The sequence below is a fragment of the Melanotaenia boesemani genome, chromosome 6, assembly GCF_017639745.1.
Source record: "Melanotaenia boesemani isolate fMelBoe1 chromosome 6, fMelBoe1.pri, whole genome shotgun sequence".
In the NCBI taxonomy this organism is placed as follows: Eukaryota; Metazoa; Chordata; class Actinopteri; order Atheriniformes; family Melanotaeniidae; genus Melanotaenia; species Melanotaenia boesemani.
The window spans coordinates 450851-470353 of record NC_055687.1 but is presented as its reverse complement, the minus strand read 5'-3'; the positions used below and the strand labels follow the sequence as shown (position 1 = coordinate 470353).

General features: G+C 39.7%; 1 protein-coding gene across 7 annotated transcripts; it reads left to right on the top strand.

Annotated features, from left to right (window-relative positions):
• The first annotated feature begins 1822 nt into the window (after nt 1–1822).
• On the top strand, nt 1823–18034 carry polr3glb (RNA polymerase III subunit GL b). 7 transcript variants are annotated; one of them, XR_006010710.1, is made up of 8 exons: nt 1823–2046; nt 2792–2984; nt 4586–4715; nt 4932–5000; nt 5079–5177; nt 6765–6871; nt 17177–17335; nt 17489–18034. XR_006010710.1 is itself a non-coding variant. In XM_041987785.1 (8 exons), the coding sequence occupies exons 2-7, from the start codon at nt 2877–2879 to the stop codon at nt 17282–17284; spliced, it is 621 nt and encodes a 206-aa protein (XP_041843719.1). In that variant the 5' UTR covers nt 1824–2046; nt 2792–2876; the 3' UTR covers nt 17285–17331; nt 17489–18034. The 7 variants fall into 7 exon arrangements, 6 of the variants coding, with proteins under 6 accessions (XP_041843719.1, XP_041843717.1, XP_041843716.1 ...); XM_041987785.1 differs by having other exon boundaries at nt 1824–2046; nt 17177–17331; XM_041987783.1 differs by lacking the exons at nt 17177–17335; nt 17489–18034 and adding exons at nt 8685–8801; nt 15398–15689 and having other exon boundaries at nt 1864–2077.
• The last annotated feature ends 1469 nt before the right edge of the window (nt 18035–19503 follow it).

Genomic DNA, 19503 nt, shown 5'->3' with positions numbered 1-19503 from the left:
TAGATCCTAAAACTCCAGTACTCAGTAAGACCAGGAAAGTAGATCATAGAACTCCAATCCTTATTAAGACCAGGACAGTAGATCCTAGAACTCTAGTCCTCGCCAAGACCAGGAAAGTAGACCTAGAACTTTAGTCCTCACTAAGACGAGGAGCGTAGATCTTAGAACTCCAGTCCTCACTAAGACTAGGACAGTACATCCTAGAGCTCCAGTCCTCACTAAGACCAGGAAAGTAGATCTTAGAACTCCAGTCCTCACCAAGACCAGGAAAGTAGATCCCTGAACTCCAGCCCTCACTAAGACCAGGAAAGTAGATCCTAGAACTCCAGTCCTCAGATCTTTACACTGGCTTCCTGCTGTTAGTTTACAACGACCTGAATATTTTAGGTGCATAATCCATTCAGGATCTTCCAGTTGGTTATGGAACTTTTTACCAAGACACATCAGCTCTATGTTTCCAGACGGAGAAATGAAGCATATGAAGAAAAGAACACCGTCCCTACTGTGGAACATGGAGGAGGTTCTGTTATATTCTGGGCTGCTTTGCTGCATCTGGTACAGGGTGTCTTGAATCTGTGCAGGTACAATGAAATCTCAAGACTATCAAGGATTCTAGAGAGAAATGTGCTGGCCAGTGTCAGGAAGCTTGGTCTCAGTCGCAGGTCATGGGTCTTACAACAGGACAAAGACCCAAAACACAGCTAAAAAACACCAAGAATGGCTAAGAGGAAAACATGGACTATTCTAAAGTGGCTTCTATGAGCCCTGAACTAAATCCTATTGAGCATCTTTGGAAGGAGCTGAAACATGGCGTCTGGAAAAGGCTCCTTCAAACCTGAGACAACTGGAGCAGTTTGCTTATGAGGAGTGGATCAAAATACCTGCTGAGAGGTGCAGAGGTCTCACCGACAGTTACAGGAATCGTTGGATTGCAGTGGTTTCCTCAAAAGGTTGTTCAACAACATATTAAGTTAAGGGAACCATCGTTTTTGTCCAGGTCTGTTTCATGAGTTTATTTTTTAAATAATTCTGTTGAAACATGGTTGAAAAGCAACATCTGACTTTCATTGGTTAAATTTCATAGAATTTTTATTTATTATTACTTTTGTCAGATTCAAGTTATTTCTGTGACCATTGAGAGTTTTTCTGTCATTAACCGAAGGGAACCAACAATTTTATCCACGTCTGTACCTTCTAGTACCGGGTCGTCCTCTTCATCGGGACCACTTTCTAGTACCGGGTCGTCCTCTTCATCAGGACCACCTTCTAGTACTGGTTTGTCCTCTTCATCAGGTCCACCTTCTAGTACCGAGTCGGACCTTTTTAATCCTGGTGTGATAGATGAAGCAGGTGGTGGAAACCTTCCTCAGAGGTTTTCTCCATATCGACATGACAGCATCACACAGTTGCTGCAGGTTTGTCGGCTGCATCCATGATGAGAATCTCCCGTTCCACCACATCCCAAAGCTGCTCTACTGGACTGAGATCTGGTGGCTGTGGAGGCCGTTGGAGTCCAGTGAACTCGTCGTCATGTTCTAGAAAGCAGGTGGAGATGATCTGAGCTTTGTGACATGGTGCATTATCCTGCTGGAAGTAGCATCAGAAGCTGCTCCACTGTGGTCATAAAGGGATGGACATGGTCAGCAACAATACTTAGCCTGAAGGGGATCACTACATGAAACATATTCATGTTTGGATGGTTTGAACAGATTAAAGGATGCAAAAGTTAGAGTCCAAAACACAACTAAATGAGAAATAATCAAGCCATTCGCTAATTTAAAAGCTGTAAACAGAAAGCCGTAATTAGCTGCTTTATGTCGTTCCTCTGAATGACCTGCAGGCGGCGCAGCTGATCAGTCTCAGCAGCTCCTCACAGCAGAAGAAGAACAAGAACAAGCAAAGACGGCGCGGCTAGATGTAAACAGACGTTGCTCCGCTGAAAACATTAACGTTGGTCTGTATGAAGGTCTGAACTGAAGATGACAAGCTGTGGAGGAAAAGAGCCGCAGCAGGACAGTTAGTTCTTGAACAGTAAATACGGAGAAGGTCAGCGAGAACAGCTGAAAAGGAGTTAACGGTACTAACAGGAGCTAACTGAGCTAAAGGAGCTAAGTGACCTAACATGAGCTAACAGGAGCAAACAGAGCTTAAGTATCATAGTTTACTGCAGCTGACACTTTAACAGGTACGCACTGGTTTCGCTCCATTTACTGGCCAAACGGCCGGCAGGTCGGCGGAGTTTTCACTCCTTTTAAACCCGGCATCAGCCAGACGACCCGCTCAGATCCTGCGGTGTGTTCTGTGACACAGCCACCTTTAGCACCTGGGTGGAACAAACAAATCAGAATGTGCAGATAAACTTAAACAATGTTCCAGTTTGATAAATAATGTTGATGTGTGACGTTCATTTAAGTTCAGTAGATAAATGCACATTAAAATGATTTCAGAAACTTCTACATAATTTATGATTCTGTTCAGTTGTTGTGAGCAACAGAGTTAAGTCCCAGTCCACCTCCTTAATGCTGGATTCTCTTTATTTGTTTGGTGAACTCAGTGTACACAGCAGCTTTAAACAATGCTGCAGAGCCTGTAACGGTCTGCAGTTGGTGGACTCAACAAAGAATAAAAAGGGCGTTTGTAACATCAGACGGAGCTGCCAGCAGCGGGCGGGGTGAAGACCAGTTACTGGACTGGTTTTTATAACTGGTTTACCTGACCTACCCAGTGACTGGTTAATATTGATTGACAGACAGCCAGGTCACTCAGACTTCTGTTGTTTTTGTTCTGTCAGGAACCAGATCCACCTCCACGAGGCCTGACCTGGTCTGGGAGGTCTTGGTCCAGGAGGTCCTGACGCTGGCCGAGTAGCAGCAGTGATGGCGGGTCGTGGACGCGGTCGCAGGATTCTGGGTTTCAGTGTGGATTTAGCTGGTAGAGGAGACTCTGGGCCACCAGCTGCACAGCAGCCCACACCTGTGTTTCCAGTAAGCTCCACCCCTCCACACACCTGAACACCTACCTCCAGGTTCTGATCTGAGAATATAAAAGCTACTGTCACGGACAGGCTTATCATCAGTGAAAACAGGTTCTAAAAACGCTGCTGGACCTGCTGGTTCAGGACTACCCCCCTACGCTCAGTCCTCAGTAGATCAATACAGGCAGCTTATAGCACCGTTACCCAGACTCCTAAAGAACCAGTGTTCTGACGTCAGTAGTGGTGAAATCTGGAGAGAATTCTTCTCCATCATATGATCCAAATACCAGTATAAGCTGATCTGTATCAGTCTGGCTCAAAGAAGGGACGAGGACGATGCAGCTGCCTCGCCAGCCCACGTGATGATCCAACACCTGGACAGTCCGACCTCATGTAAGAGCACCTTTCTGGATCAGCTTTCAATATGATAAAAACTGATATTTTAGAATCTAAATTGATTCCAATGAGGCTGAAACCTTCCTCATCACATGGTACGCCTCTCCTTACAACCAGGCTCCAGCGATTCATTAAAGCTCCCATATTCAAATTCAGCCCTCGGCCTTCATCCCAGCCGTTCCAGATGTGGCTGTACTGAGAACAGGCTGTTTCTGAGTCTGAACCTTCAAATGTTCATGAGTGGTGCCTGGCACGCCCCTCTCTGACGCCCACTTGGTGATTTTAGAGGGCAGGCTCATCTAACCGGGGGGCAGGTCAGTGACAGTATCCACTACCGGGGCACTGGTTATTTCCCTTCATGAGGTCACAAAGGTCAGACTCACCTGTTTGAGCACACATTTACTAAAAACTAGAGCAAGCAGGTGAGAGAGGAGACAGAATTTCCTCATTTTTGGGCTTCATACACATACTGCCGGGCTGGAAGGGTTCTGTTCTCCTCCCGACACCGGCAGCCTTTCCTGCTGGTTTATAGCCCTCCGTCACGTCCGCCTGCAGCCCCTCGTAGCCCGCCGTCACGTCCGCCTGCAGCCCCTCGTAGCCCGCCTGCAGCCCCTCGTAGCCCGCCGTCATGCAGCCCCTCGTAGCCCGCCGTCACGTCCGCCTGCAGCCCCTCGTAGCCCGCCGTCATGCAGCCCCTCGCAGCCCGCCGTCACGTCCGCCTGCAGCCCCTCGCAGCCCGCCGTCACGTCCGCCTGCAGCCCCGGGGCCGCCCGGTTCTCGTAGCGCAAAGATCACAACTACTGCCACAATCTGCACCAGGATCACAGGACACTCTTCACACCTGCTCTCCGAAACATGTGATCAGAACAAAATGCTGAGACCAGCATATCACGTGATTCAAACCCAGTTCTGGACACAGACTACGAGCTCCGACCTTCCAGAACATTCCTGGTTCCAAAGACCTATAATGTCAGACTGAAAAATGTTTAAACATCTTAGAGCTGAGGTCAGAGTTCAGAGGATGCCGCGTGCATCACATCACTCACTTCATGATGGCATTATCACCACTGATGTTCACAGTCCAGAACCTGGGTCTCAACCCGGTCCAGAATCCTTTAGAACGTAAAGATCTGACAGACCCAGACCAGACTGGTGAGGAGAATGTGACAGTGATGCATTCTGGGACATGTAGTTGATTGATGTGTTGTTGTCCAGGTGATGGAGCCGAAGCCCCTCCCCCTGACAGGTGGGGAGGAAGCAGAGTACCTGTTGGCCCTGAAGCAGGACTTCAGAGGAGCGATGAGGAGTCTGCCCTGCTTCATCCAGCCTGCTGCAGCACACAGAGGTTTCACTAAACCAGACCAGACCAGTTCTGGTTCTGGTTCTAGTTCAGGGTCAGTGCCGGTCCAGTCCATGAACCACAGAACATAACATCACAGAGTCCGACTTCTGTCTGAACAGAAGGATACTGGTTCTCAGTTAGGCTCTGAACCAGAACCAGAACCCATCAGCATCCCTGATAAAAGCACCAGACATCTCATTTTGTGTACTTCCTGTCCAGATGTGGAGCGTTACTCAGATAAATACCACAGCGGTGAGCCACCAGACGGTCTGATGGACTGGACTCCAGGTGAGACATCTGTTACCATGGTAACCACCACCATGCTCCTCACGTTCTTCAGCCCAGTGTTTGTGATTGTTGTTTCAGACTGGAAGAGGTTTCCCAGAGAGCTCAGAGTCCAGGTCCGGAAGGAGCACAGAGACCGTCAGTACTCAGATTACCTCCGTCTGTACTCCGAATACCTCTGTCCGTACCTCCTTCAGTACTCCGATTACCTCTGTCCGTACTCCGATTATCTCCGTCGCTACTCCGATTACCTCCGTCCGTACTCCGATTACCTCCGTCAGTACTCCGATTACCTCTGTCCGTACTCCGATTATCTCCGTCGCTACTCCGATTACCTCCGTCCGTATTCCGATTACCTCCGTCAGTACTCCGATTACCCCCGTCCGTACCTCCATCAGTACTCCGATTACCTCCGTCTGTACTCCGATTACCTTCGTCATTACTCCGATTACCGCCGTCAGTACTCCGATTACCTCCGTCAGTACTCCGATTACCTCCGTCATTACTCCGATTACCTCCGTCAGTACTCCGATTACCCCTGTCCGTACCTCCGTTAGTACTCCGATTACTTCCGTCCGCACTCCGATTACCTCCGTCCGTACTCCGATTACCTCCGTCAGTACTCCGATTACCTCTGTCCGTACTCCGATTATCTCCGTCGCTACTCCGATTACCTCCGTCCGTATTCCGATTACCTCCGTCAGTACTCCGATTACCCCCGTCCGTACCTCCATCAGTACTCCGATTACCTCCGTCTGTACTCCGATTACCTTCGTCATTACTCCGATTACCTCCGTCCGTACTCCGATTACCGCCGTCAGTACTCCGATTACCTCCGTCAGTACTCCGATTACCTCCGTCATTACTCCGATTACCTCCGTCAGTACTCCGATTACCCCTGTCCGTACCTCCGTTAGTACTCCGATTACTTCCGTCCGCACTCCGATTACCTCTGTCCTTACTCCGATTACCTCCGTCAGTACTCGATTACCTCCGTCCGTACTCCGATTACCTCCGTCCGTACTCCGATTACCTCCGTCCATATTTCGATTACTTCCGTCAGTACTCCGATTACCTCCGTCCGTACTCCGATTACCTCCGTCAGTACTCCGATTACCTCTGTCCGTACTCCGATTATCTCCGTCGCTACTCCGATTACCTCCGTCCGTATTCCGATTACCTCCGTCAGTATTCCGATTACCTCCGTCCGTACTCCGATTACCTCCGTCCGTATTCCGATTACCTCCGTCAGTATTCCGATTACCTCCGTCCATACTCCGATTACCTCCGTCCGTACTCCGATTACCTCCGTTCGTACTCCGATTACCGCCATCAGTACTCCCATTACCTCCGTCATTACTCCGATTACCTCCGTCCGTACTCCGATTACCTCCGTCGCTACTCCGATTACCTCCGTCCATACTCCGATTACCTCAGTCCGTACTCTGATTACCTCCGTCTGTACTCCGATTACCGCCGTCAGTACTCCGATTACCTCCGTCCGTACTCCGATTACCTCCGTCAGTATTCCGATTACCTCCGTCCGTACTCCGATTACCTCCGTCCGTACTCCGATTACCTCCGTCAGTACTCCGATTACCTCTGTCCGTACTCCGATTACCTCCGTCGCTACTCAGATTACCTCCGTCCGTACTCCGATTACCTCCGTCCATACTCCGATTAGTTCCGTCAGTACTCCGATTTTTTTTACTTCCATCTGTACTGTGATAATTTAGTAGAGATTTAGCATGTCCCATGTGTGTTCAGGTGTTTGCGTGTCACTGAGCCTGTCAGGTGGAGGTCAGCCAGCCCAGAGGAAGACGAAGAAGATGAAGAAGGATGGAGAGAAGGAGGAGGTTCTGCTGAAGCTGGAGGTGAGACAACAGGAAGTCAGAGAACATGTCAATAACCAGGAGTTTCACATGTGTATGTACAGATTCTACTGCTGCAGGACAGAACACATATAAACCTTTACGTCTTTATAACAGAGAAGCTGAAGATTAGGTAACAGAGAAGAAATGCTTCAGCTCTTTTTTTAGATTGTGAAGCTAAATAAAACTTAAAAAATTAATCATGGATGTCTTCTAAAATGAGGTGGCAGGAGACGTTTGGGCGTCTTGGGTCTGTGGTTAACAGGTGACTCCATTTTTGGTTCTTATTACTGGGTAAAAGCGGTGAGTGATATTAAAGGAAACTTCAATAACTTTATTAACTAATAAATATTTCTGAGGATGTCCATGTTGGTCCAGAATACTCCTCCGACCAGTCTGAACCAGGTTCAGATGGAGAAGGTATCCAGATGGCCTGGGATAAGCTATAAACATCTATTGTTTATATTAAAGCACAGCCTGCTTTAATAGCCTGCTAGGAGCATGAGAGGATGAAGGAGCCTGAGCGTTTTACATCATCATCACCACACCTGGAGCAAGTACATCTACTAATGTAAAAAAATCTTATTTTTAAAAGTTGGTTTATCAACAAAATGTCATGTTGACAGTAGGACTGTCAGATGATTAAAACTGTATCAGATTAATCACAGATTACAAATGAATTAATCACGATTGATCCCCATTATGCTGCCTGGAATCACCAGAATGAGCCGATGCTACAAATATTTACTGTTAGCTGACCTCTTGGGTAAACGTCAGATGTCCAATGGTCAGTAAATGCAGCATGTGATGTACTTCTATATGTTGTTCTAAATCATCTCTACCATGTTCTAGCTCATAACTCAGAATTTATATATCATCATCTCACCAACCGTCTCCATGGTGATCATTTCTGTCCTAAAAGCAGCAGATGTGACGAAGTTAAACAGCCGACAGAAACTCTGATAAAACTGATGATCTGGATAAAAACAGCTTTTTTGTGCAGCAGTGATAAAAGTCCTACAGCAGTGTCACTCAAAGTAAACACCTGCTGGTAAAACACATCATTGGCTGCTTGTTTTACTAGTTTTTATTCACTTTTTTTCTGCTCCTGCTCGGCCCCCCATCAGAACTTTTCTAGACCCGCCCCTGCATAGCTGGAGTATAAACCCTGTCTACCACCAGCAGCTACTGTCCTGCCAACAACAAGACTTTGGGGTAAATATGTGACGACGTGAACATGAACCGCTAGTTTCCTCCTCTCAAACAGACATTGACAGACAGCCGTCATGTCAGTGACGGGTGTGTTGGTCTCATCATGCCTCGCATACGTTAGAGTGGGTTGTCTTTGACAGCCTGACTCTAAAGCAACTATCCTTGTGGTTCTAGGTGAACCAGAGACCAGGTGACAACAGATGGTTTATTAAAAAATGAGAGAAACCCAGTCCAGGGTACAGAACCTTCAGGCCATCTGAGAATCCATAATGAGGAGTAAGTGACAGATGGAGGTTTCTGAGACCTCCTAAAATCCAGTTAACTGGCCACACGAAGAGTAAATACTGAACTGGATCTGGTCCGAATCTTTACTGGTCCTTCCTTTAACATGTAGGACACATCATCAGGTCTCTAGACCAACGCATCAGGTTACCTGGTAAACAATAAACAAGCAGTGGCCTGCTTAATGTCTGACCATGTAATCACATTAAAACTAACAAACCAGCAGCCACATCAGCAGCAGCCTGTAACCTGGTTACTATAGCAACAGCCTCCAGTAGGGTCGTCATGGTGTTGGAGGTTAACGTGAGCTGCGTCTTGACAGACGCTGCAGAAGAAGGAGGAGCAGCAGAGCTCAGAGGAGGAGGAGGTGGAGAAGAAGAAGCAGGAGGAGGAGGAGGCAGAGGCAGAGGAGGAGTACGACGAGGAAGAGTTTGAGGAGGTGAACGTCTTACACACACACAGAACGGGATGTGGTCATGTGATGAAGATCAGCTGATTCCCAGAAGTCCTGCAGCTTTCAGCCATGATGGATGTTTATTATTAGAATTGGGATCAATCTGATTGATCAGTTTGATTTCTTAAGATAAAAACTAATCAGTTCTTACTGAATGGATTGTTGATGCATGACTGTCCGGCGGGTGAGTTATTGATGAGTTATTCATTAGTTATTAAGGAGTTATTGATGAGTTATTGAGGAATTATTGATGAGTTAAGGAATTATTGATGAGTTATTGATGAATTATTGATGAGTTATTAAGGAATTATTGATGAGTTATTGATGAGTTATTGAGGAGTTATTAAGGAATTATTGATGAGTTATTGAGGAGTTATTGATGAGTTATTGAGGAATTATTGATGAGTTATTGATGAGTTATTGATGAGTTATTGATGAGTTATTAAGGAATTATTGATGAGTTATTGATGAGTTATTAAGGAATTATTGATGAGTTATTGATGAGTTATTGAGGAATTATTGATGAGTTATTGAGGAATTATTGATGAGTTATTGATGAGTTATTAAGGAATTATTGATGAGTTATTGGGGAATTATTGATGAGTTATTGAGGAATTATTGATGAGTTATTGATGAGTTATTAAGGAATCATTGATGAGTTATTGAGGAATTATTGATGAGTTATTGAGGAATTATTGATGAGTTATTGATGAGTTATTAAGGAATTATTGATGAGTTATTAAGGAATTATTGATGAGTTATTGAGGAATTATTGATGAGTTATTGATGAGTTATTAAGGAATTATTGATGAGTTATTGAGGAATTATTGATGGGTTATTAAGGAATTATTGATGAGTTATTAAGGAATTATTGATGAGTTATTGAGGAATTATTGATGGGTTATTGATGAGTTATTGAGGAGTTATTGAGGAATTATTGATGAGTTATTGAGGAATTATTGATGAGTTATTGATGAGTTATTGATGAGTTATTGAGGAATTATTGATGAGTTATTAAGGAATTATTGATGAGTTATTAAGGAATTATTGATGAGTTATTGAGGAATTATTGATGAGTTATTGATGAGTTATTGATGAGTTATCAAGGAATTATTGATGAGTTATTGAGGAATTATTGATGAGTTATTGATGAGTTATTGATGAGTTATTGAGGAATTATTGATGAGTTATTAAGGAATTATTGATGAGTTATTGATGAGTTATTGAGGAGTTATTAAGGAATTATTGATGAGTTATTGATGAGTTATTGAGGAATTATTGATGAGTTATTAAGGAATTATTGATGAGTTATTGATGAGTCATTGAGGAATTATTGATGAGTTATTGAGGAGTTATTGATGAGTCATTAAGGAATTATTGATTACTTATTAAGGAATTATTGATGAGTTATTGATGAGTCATTGAGGAATTATTGATGAGTTATTGAGGAGTTATTGATGAGTTATTGAGGAATTATTGAGGAGTTATTGATGAGTTATTAAGGAATTATTGATGAGTTATTGAGGAATTATTGATGAGTTATTGAGGAGTTATTAAGGAATTATTGATGCCTTATTAAGGAATTATTGATGAGTTATTAAGGAATTATTGATTACTTATTAAGGAATTATTGATGAGTTATTGATGAGTTATTGAGGAGTTATTAAGGAATTATTGATGAGTTATTGATGAGTTATTGAGGAATTATTTAGGAGTTATTGATGAGTTATTGAGGAGTTATTAAGGAATTATTGATGAGTTATTGATGAGTCTTTGAGGAGTTATTGATGAGTTATTGAGGAATTATTGATGAGTTATTGATGAGTCATTGAGGAATTATTGATGAGTTATTGATGAGTTATTGATGAGTCATTAAGGAATTATTGATTACTTATTAAGGAATTATTGATGAGTTATTAAGGAGTTATTAAGGAATTATTGATGAGTTATTGAGGGGTTATTGATGAGTTATTGATGAGTTATTAAGGAATTATTGATGAGTTATTGAGGAATTATTGATGAGTTATTGAGGAATTATTGATGAGTTATTAAGTAGTTATTAAGGAATTATTGATGAGTTATTGAGGGGTTATTGATGAGTTATTGATGAGTTATTAAGGAATTATTGATGAGTTATTGAGGAATTATTGATGAGTTATTGAGGAGTTATTAAGTAAATATTGATGAGTTATTAAGGAATTATTGATGAGTTATTGATGAGTTATTAAGGAATTATTGATGAGTTATTGATGAGTTATTGAGGGGTTATTGATGAGTTATTAAGGAATTATTGATGAGTTATTGAGGAGTTATTAAGGAAATATTGATGAGTTATTGATGAGTTATTAAGGAATTATTGATGAGTTATTGAGGAGTTATTAAGGAAATATTGATGAGTTATTGATGAGTCTTTGAGGAGTTATTGATGAGTTATTGAGGAATTATTGATGAGTTATTGATGAGTCATTGAGGAATTATTGATGAGTTATTGATGAGTCATTAAGGAATTATTGATTACTTATTAAGGAATTATTGATGAGTTATTAAGGAGTTATTAAGGAATTATTGATGAGTTATTGAGGGGTTATTGATGAGTTATTGATGAGTTATTAAGGAATTATTGATGAGTTATTGAGGAATTATTGATGAGTTATTGAGGAATTATTGATGAGTTATTAAGTAGTTATTAAGGAATTATTGATGAGTTATTGAGGGGTTATTGATGAGTTATTGATGAGTTATTAAGGAATTATTGATGAGTTATTGAGGAATTATTGATGAGTTATTGAGGAGTTATTAAGTAAATATTGATGAGTTATTAAGGAATTATTGATGAGTTATTGATGAGTTATTAAGGAATTATTGATGAGTTATTGATGAGTTATTGAGGGGTTATTGATGAGTTATTAAGGAATTATTGATGAGTTATTGAGGAGTTATTAAGGAAATATTGATGAGTTATTGATGAGTTATTAAGGAATTATTGATGAGTTATTGAGGAGTTATTAAGGAAATATTGATGAGTTATTGATGAGTTATTAAGGAATTATTGATGAGTTATTGATGAGTTATTAAGGAATTATTGATGAGTTATTGAGGAGTTATTAAGGAAATATTGATGAGTTATTGATGAGTTATTAAGGAATTATTGATGAGTCATTGAGGAATTATTGATGAGTTATTGAGGAGTTATTGATGAGTTATTGAGGAATTATTGAGGAGTTATTGATGAGTTATTAAGGAATTATTGATGAGTTATTGAGGAATTATTGATGAGTTATTGAGGAGTTATTAAGGAATTATTGATGACTTATTAAGGAATTATTGATGAGTTATTAAGGAATTATTGATGAGTTATTGAGGAGTTATTAAGGAATTATTGATGAGTTATTGATGAGTTATTGAGGAATTATTTAGGAGTTATTGATGAGTTATTGAGGAGTTATTAAGGAATTATTGATGAGTTATTGATGAGTCTTTGAGGAGTTATTGATGAGTTATTGAGGAATTATTGATGAGTTTTTGATGAGTCATTGAGGAATTATTGATGAGTTATTGATGAGTTATTGATGAGTCATTAAGGAATTATTGATTACTTATTAAGGAATTATTGATGAGTTATTAAGGAGTTATTAAGGAAATATTGATGAATTATTGAGGGGTTATTGATGAGTTATTGATGAGTTATTAAGGAATTATTGATGAGTTATTGAGGAATTATTGATGAGTTATTGAGGAATTATTGATGAGTTATTAAGTAGTTATTAAGGAATTATTGATGAGTTATTGATGAGTTATTGAGGGGTTATTGATGAGTTATTGATGAGTTATTAAGGAATTATTGATGAGTTATTGAGGAATTATTGATGAGTTATTGAGGAGTTATTAAGGAAATATTGATGAGTTATTAAGGAATTATTGATGAGTTATTGATGAGTTATTAAGGAATTATTGATGAGTTATTGATGAGTTATTGAGGGGTTATTGATGAGTTATTAAGGAATTATTGATGAGTTATTGAGGAGTTATTAAGGAAATATTGATGAGTTATTGATGAGTTATTAAGGAATTATTGATGAGTTATTGAGGAGTTATTAAGGAAATATTGATGAGTTATTGATGAGTTATTAAGGAATTATTGATGAGTTATTGATGAGTTATTAAGGAATCATTGATGAGTTATTGATGAGTTATTAAGGAATTATTGATGAGTTATTGAGGGGTTATTGATGAGTTATTGAGGGGTTATTGATGAGTTATTGAGGAGTTATTGATGAGTTATTGAGGAATTATTGAGGAGTTATTGATGAGTTATTAAGGAGTTATTGAGGAATTATTGATGAGTTTTTGATGAATTGTTGATGAGTTATTGAGGAATTATTGATGAGTTATTGAGGAGTTATTGATGAGTTATTAAGGAGTTATTAAGGAATTATTGATGAGTTATTGATGAATTGTTGATGAGTTATTGAGGAATTATTGATGAGTTATTGAGGAGTTATTGATGAGTTATTAAGGAGTTATTAAGGAATTATTGATGAGCTTTTGATGAATTGTTGATGAGTTATTGAGGAATTATTGATGAGTTATTGAGGAGTTATTGATGAGTTATTAAGGAGTTATTAAGGAATTATTGATGAGTTATTGAGGAGTTATTGATGAGTTATTAAGGAGTTATTAAGGAGTTATTGATGAGTCATTGAGGAGTTATTGATGAGTTATTAAGGAGTTATTAAGGAATTATTGATGAGTTATTGATGAGTTATTGAGGAATTATTGATGAGTTATTGATGAGTTATTGAGGAATTATTGATGAGTTATTGATGAGTTATTGATGAGTTTTTGAGGAGTTATTGAGGAATTATTGATGAGTTATTGAGGAATTATTGATGAGTTATTGATGAGTTTTTGAGGAGTTATTGAGGAATTATTGATGAGTTATTGAGGAATTATTGATGAGTTATTGATGAGTTTTTGAGGAGTTATTGAGGAATTATTGATGAGTTATTGAGGAATTATTGATGAGTTATTGAGGAGTTATTGATGAGTTATTGAGGAATTATTGATGAGTTATTGATGAGTTATTAAGGAGTTATTGATGAGTTATTGATGAGTTATTGAGGAATTATTGATGAGTTATTGAGGAATTATTGATGAGTTATTGAGGAATTATTGATGAGTTATTGAGGAGTTATTAAGGAATTATTGATGAGTTATTGATGAGTTATTGAGGAATTATTGATGAGTTATTGAGGAATTATTGATGAGTTATTGAGGAGTTATTAAGGAAGTATTGATGAGTTATTGAGGAATTATTGATGAGTTATTAAGGAATTATTGATGAGTTATTGATGAGTTATTGAGGGGTTATTGATGAGTTATTGAGGGGTTATTGAGGAGTTATTGATGAATTATTGAGGAATTATTGATGAGTTATTGAGGAATTATTGATGAGTTATTGAGGAATTATTGATGAGTTATTAAGGAATTATTGATGAGCTTTTGATGAATTGTTGATGAGTTATTGAGGAATTATTGATGAGTTATTGAGGAGTTATTGATGAGTTATTAAGGAGTTATTAAGGAATTATTGATGAGTTATTGAGGAGTTATTGATGAGTTATTAAGGAGTTATTAAGGAATTATTGATGAGTTATTGATGAGTTATTGAGGAGTTATTGATGAGTTATTAAGGAGTTATTAAGGAATTATTGATGAGTTATTGAGGAGTTATTGATGAGTTATTAAGGAGTTATTAAGGAATTATTGATGAGTTATTGATGAGTTATTGAGGAATTATTGATGAGTTATTGATGAGTTATTGAGGAATTATTGATGAGTTATTGATGAGTTATTGATGAGTTTTTGAGGAGTTATTGAGGAATTATTGATGAGTTATTGAGGAATTATTGATGAGTTATTGATGAGTTATTGATGAGTTTTTGAGGAGTTATTGAGGAATTATTGATGAGTTATTGAGGAATTATTGATGAGTTATTGATGAGTTATTGATGAGTTTTTGAGGAGTTATTGAGGAATTATTGATGAGTTATTGAGGAATTATTGATGAGTTATTGAGGAGTTATTGATGAGTTATTGAGGAATTATTGATGAGTTATTGATGAGTTATTAAGGAGTTATTGATGAGTTATTGAGGAGTTATTGAGGAATTATTGATGAGTTATTGAGGAATTATTGATGAGTTATTGAGGAATTATTGATGAGTTATTGAGGAGTTATTAAGGAATTATTGATGAGTTATTGATGAGTTATTGAGGAATTATTGATGAGTTATTGAGGAATTATTGATGAGTTATTGAGGAGTTATTAAGGAAGTATTGATGAGTTATTGATGAGTTATTAAGGAATTATTGATGAGTTATTGATGAGTTATTGAGGGGTCATTGATGAGTTATTGAGGGGTTATTGAGGAGTTATTGATGAATTATTGAGGAATTATTGATGAGTTATTGAGGAATTATTGATGAATTATTGAGGAGTTATTGATGTGTTATTCAGGAGTTATTCATGAGTTAAGGAGTTTTTGAGGAGTTATTTAGGAGTTCTTGTCCGTGCTGCAGGAGACTGATTACATCATGTCCTACGTGAGTGATGGGGAGGACTTCGGTGGAGACAGTGACGACAACATGGACGAAGCCATTTACTGAAATTGATGCAGTTGATCGGAAGCGACCTGTCCAGAACTCGTGGAGGACCAGAACAGAATTGGAATCGACCCACCTGATGATGATGAAGATGATGATGGATTGCAGATTTCAGTTTGAATTATTTTAAAATTTTTCTACAAACTTTGCTGGTTTTATCGTCTCTGGTTTGTACTGTCACACAAATAAAAAGCTTCAGATGAAGTCATGTGACCTGTGTGACGTTTGGATACATGGACAACCTGCAGCTCACCTCTAATTATCTCCAGGTGTGGAGGTCATCTAGATCCAGATGTGGAGGTCATCAGTAGGGCTGGGTTTAAAAAATTGATTCATTTATTTGAATCGATTCAGATGTAATAAATCCAATATCGATTTATAGAACTTGGGGATTGATTTTTTTATATATAATCTTTTCCAGTAGCGTGACCCTACTGTCACATGACTTACTGAGGCTCGTGAGAGGACAGAGTGCACGTGTTGGAAATAGGGCTGCAACGATTAGTTGACAATAAAAATTGTCGACAACGAATTTACCCGTCGACTATTGTCGGCAAAAAACAAACAAAAAAAAAAAAACAACCGAGTGAAACATCGTCTTCTAATCCTATCTCTGCTGAGAGTTGCACATGCGCAGTAAAGTCTGCCAGGGGAAAATATGGTGGCGGACTAGGGAGGAAAACGGCGCCGGAGAATGTTAAAAGTCTGGAATAACTTCACGTTAAACATACAAAATAAATTAAATACATGTGAGATTTGTAAAGCGGACCTTGTGTACCACGGAAGTCCGTCTGCAACGCTCGAACATTTAAAGAGGAGGAACGTCGGACTTAACAACCTTACGCAAGATTTCAAAGCTGAAAGGGAAATAAGATCCATTTAATAATTATGATACATAATCCGATTGGTCGACTAGTCGTTTTAATAGTCGGTGACTAATCGACCATCAGAATAGTTATTAGTTGCAGCCCTAGTTGGAAAACACGTCAACCAGCTGGAAATCAGACAAAGATGAGAGTTTTCTAGATTCTGTCAGGCAGGAGGAGATGGAAGCATCTCACGCCTGTGTTTTACGGCAATAGTATCACGGTCGTCACGGCAACATCACAGCTGAACAAGCTGAATCTACGTCATTGTAGGAATTTCTGAGTCGCATTTTGGCTTTAAATGGATCCAGAATTCTTTGTAGGTTTTATTAACATCAGCACATATCTGAGATCTGATCTTTAAGTTGGAGGTTAGGCAGGTCCAGGTTTAGCTGTGGAGCTCAGGGGGTGTCCAGTAGGTCTAGGTCTAGGTGTGGAGGTCAAAGGCACCTTTTTCACTTAAGATAAAGCAGTGCTGGTTCGGTGCTAGAGCCGGTGCTTAGCTGGAGCTTCCAGCGAAGTTGTTCGGTTTTCCACAGACGGAGCCAAGTTGGTGCTGCGTCATCTAAAATGCAACTGAATACGCAGCCTTGAGGAGAAGGAAGGAGGAGGCGCCAGGCACAGATTAACATGGACTTTACTGATCTGCTCTGGTCTTTCCAAACTCGCCTAGACTCCCACAGATGGACCACCTTCTGGTCATGGCCAGCCATGAACATTAGATTATCTAGCCCAACTTAGCGCTGACTGTGCTTACATCGATTACCTGGTACAAAGGTAAAGACATTTATGTCTGTGTTGCATTTTCTCGTTGGAATTTGTTCATCAGATGGCGTTGGGGGTGGCTCTGATGCAGATACCTGCCAAAGCGGGGCAAAAATGTTGTCCTGCTGAGCCCCGGAGATCAGTGACGGTGAGAAGAGGAAGCCCCAGATGATTCTGGATTATAACCGCTACAAAGGAGGCGTGGATACCATGGATGACGTATGTATGTTCATTCCATAAATGAAAGCACATTTTTAAATTTATTTTCTTAAATTTTTTTTTGCTTGTTTTTTCAAATTTTTATTTTTTTTGTAGATGTTAACTATTCAGCATTTCTAACATTTTCCCCCATCTTTGGTCCTTGTTTGTTTTGCAGATGATTTCCACATACAGGAGGAAGGCCAGGCGGTGGCCTGTGGCGTGTTTTTCAACATGCTGGACATCAGTGCCCTTAATGCACCGCTGTGGATCCAGCATGGAACCAGGGGAAGTCCCCCAAATGAAGGCTGATCCTCGAGGAGCTGGGGAAGAAGCTTGTCATCCCATTGATGGTCCAGCGACAACGCCTACCTAAATCAGCAGGTGCTTCTCGCCTAATACTTGAGACTCAGTCAGCTTCAAGTGACCCTGCCTCCATCTCAGCCAGTCCCAGCACCAGCTCCAACCCCAGCAACACCGCTTCTACCCGTGTGAGGAGGCAGTGTGCACTTTGCTCTGGTAGAAGAATTGTGCAATGCACCTGCAAAAACTGCGGAAAGCCTCTTTGCAAGGAACATTACTGTACAGTTTGCAGCTCCTGCCTCCTCTGAACCGTTCACATGATATGTCGTCATTGTTGTTGTTTTTGTTTATTTCTAGATATTGTTCTTGTTCAGTTTTCTGTTAGCCTGTATGGTGTTCTAATAAATGGCTTGGCTTGTTACATGGACAGTACGTGAAGCTCTTTGTGACAGCACACATAAAAATAATATTAGGGCTGATGAGGGTTTAAAACACTAAATAATTAATACAATAATTAATTTAGAATTAATTTAGTGTAATGTATAACTTGATTTTTATGTGCATAGGTTTGTGTGTTAGGGTGCAAAACTGGAATATTTGACACAGCATAAACTAATGCATATAAATTAATTTCTTTGTTAATCTTTAACATACAGCAGGGTACAACAAACAAACCATAAATAATCCAGTTGGCATAAAATATATAGAAAATGTATTTTTGTATTATTAGACCATAAAATGGAGGTGCACCATGACCAAAGCTTGGCAATATAAAGGTTAAAAAGGTTCAAAATTCATTATTCGTTGATATGGATGATTAGAAATGATGCTGGTTTGAAGAATTAAAAAGTAAAAAAAAAAAAATTTTATGACTATTTTACATACGCATTTATGTGTGTTAGGGTGCAAAAGGGAATTTTTTAAAGGGGTGACAGAAGGTTAAGGGTTAAATGAGTCACACTCGATCCATAACATGTTTATCTAGAACACTAGAACGCGCCTGCTCTTACTTTCCTTTGTGGACCACGCGGTGCAGGTCACCGCCCGGTTGATCGGCTTGCCGGTGTTATGACAGGTGTGGTGTCGTGACAGGTGTCGGGAAGGCAGGTATCTCGACAGAAAATGTATCCGCTGACGTGGGAGCGCGCTCGTTGCGTCTAGCGTTGTTTCCTTCATTTCATGTAAGCTAACAGGAACCTCAACCTTGTTATCAGGTTGTTCTGCCAGCGAGCTTCTGCGAAGTTTTTCTTGGCTTTTACTACAATATTTTTTTTTTCTGGGTTTCACGGGACAATATTAATTTTAAAGACTTGACAACACACACATCAAACACTAAAACAGCAGTCTTGTAACCTAAAGCCTTCCCAGCACCACAATGTCTGGCTAAGACTGAGAAGCCCTTCTATGTGAAGGTGGAAGGTACCGGGAAGCGGCCTGGTCAGGATGAATGGGCATTCTGCCATTCGCTCAAACTTTGGCTGTTTTATTTTGTATGCAGGGTTGATAATGAAATCAAAACTTTTCCAATTCCCTAACCTTTAGTAAATGTGTAGTTTCATATTTTTATTCAGTATATATTAAGACAGGCCCTTGGTTCTTCTGTTATTAAAGCAACTTGTACGTTCCTTTGTTTTCTTTTTACATAACATGAACGTGTTAACGTGTTTTTATGTGTTGAGAAAAAAAAATAAAATGCAGGTTCTATTAACACCATTATGTATTTGGAAAACAGTTTGCTTTTAATTTATTCTCATGCGCCGCAAGATTTTTTTTAACACTAAAATCTGTTGATTTTTTTTTTTTCCCCAGAGTGCAGTCTGCCAGGATCAGTGGCCCCATGAGACATTTATGTCTTCGGTAACAAAAGTTAGACAGGCACAGATTCTGGCG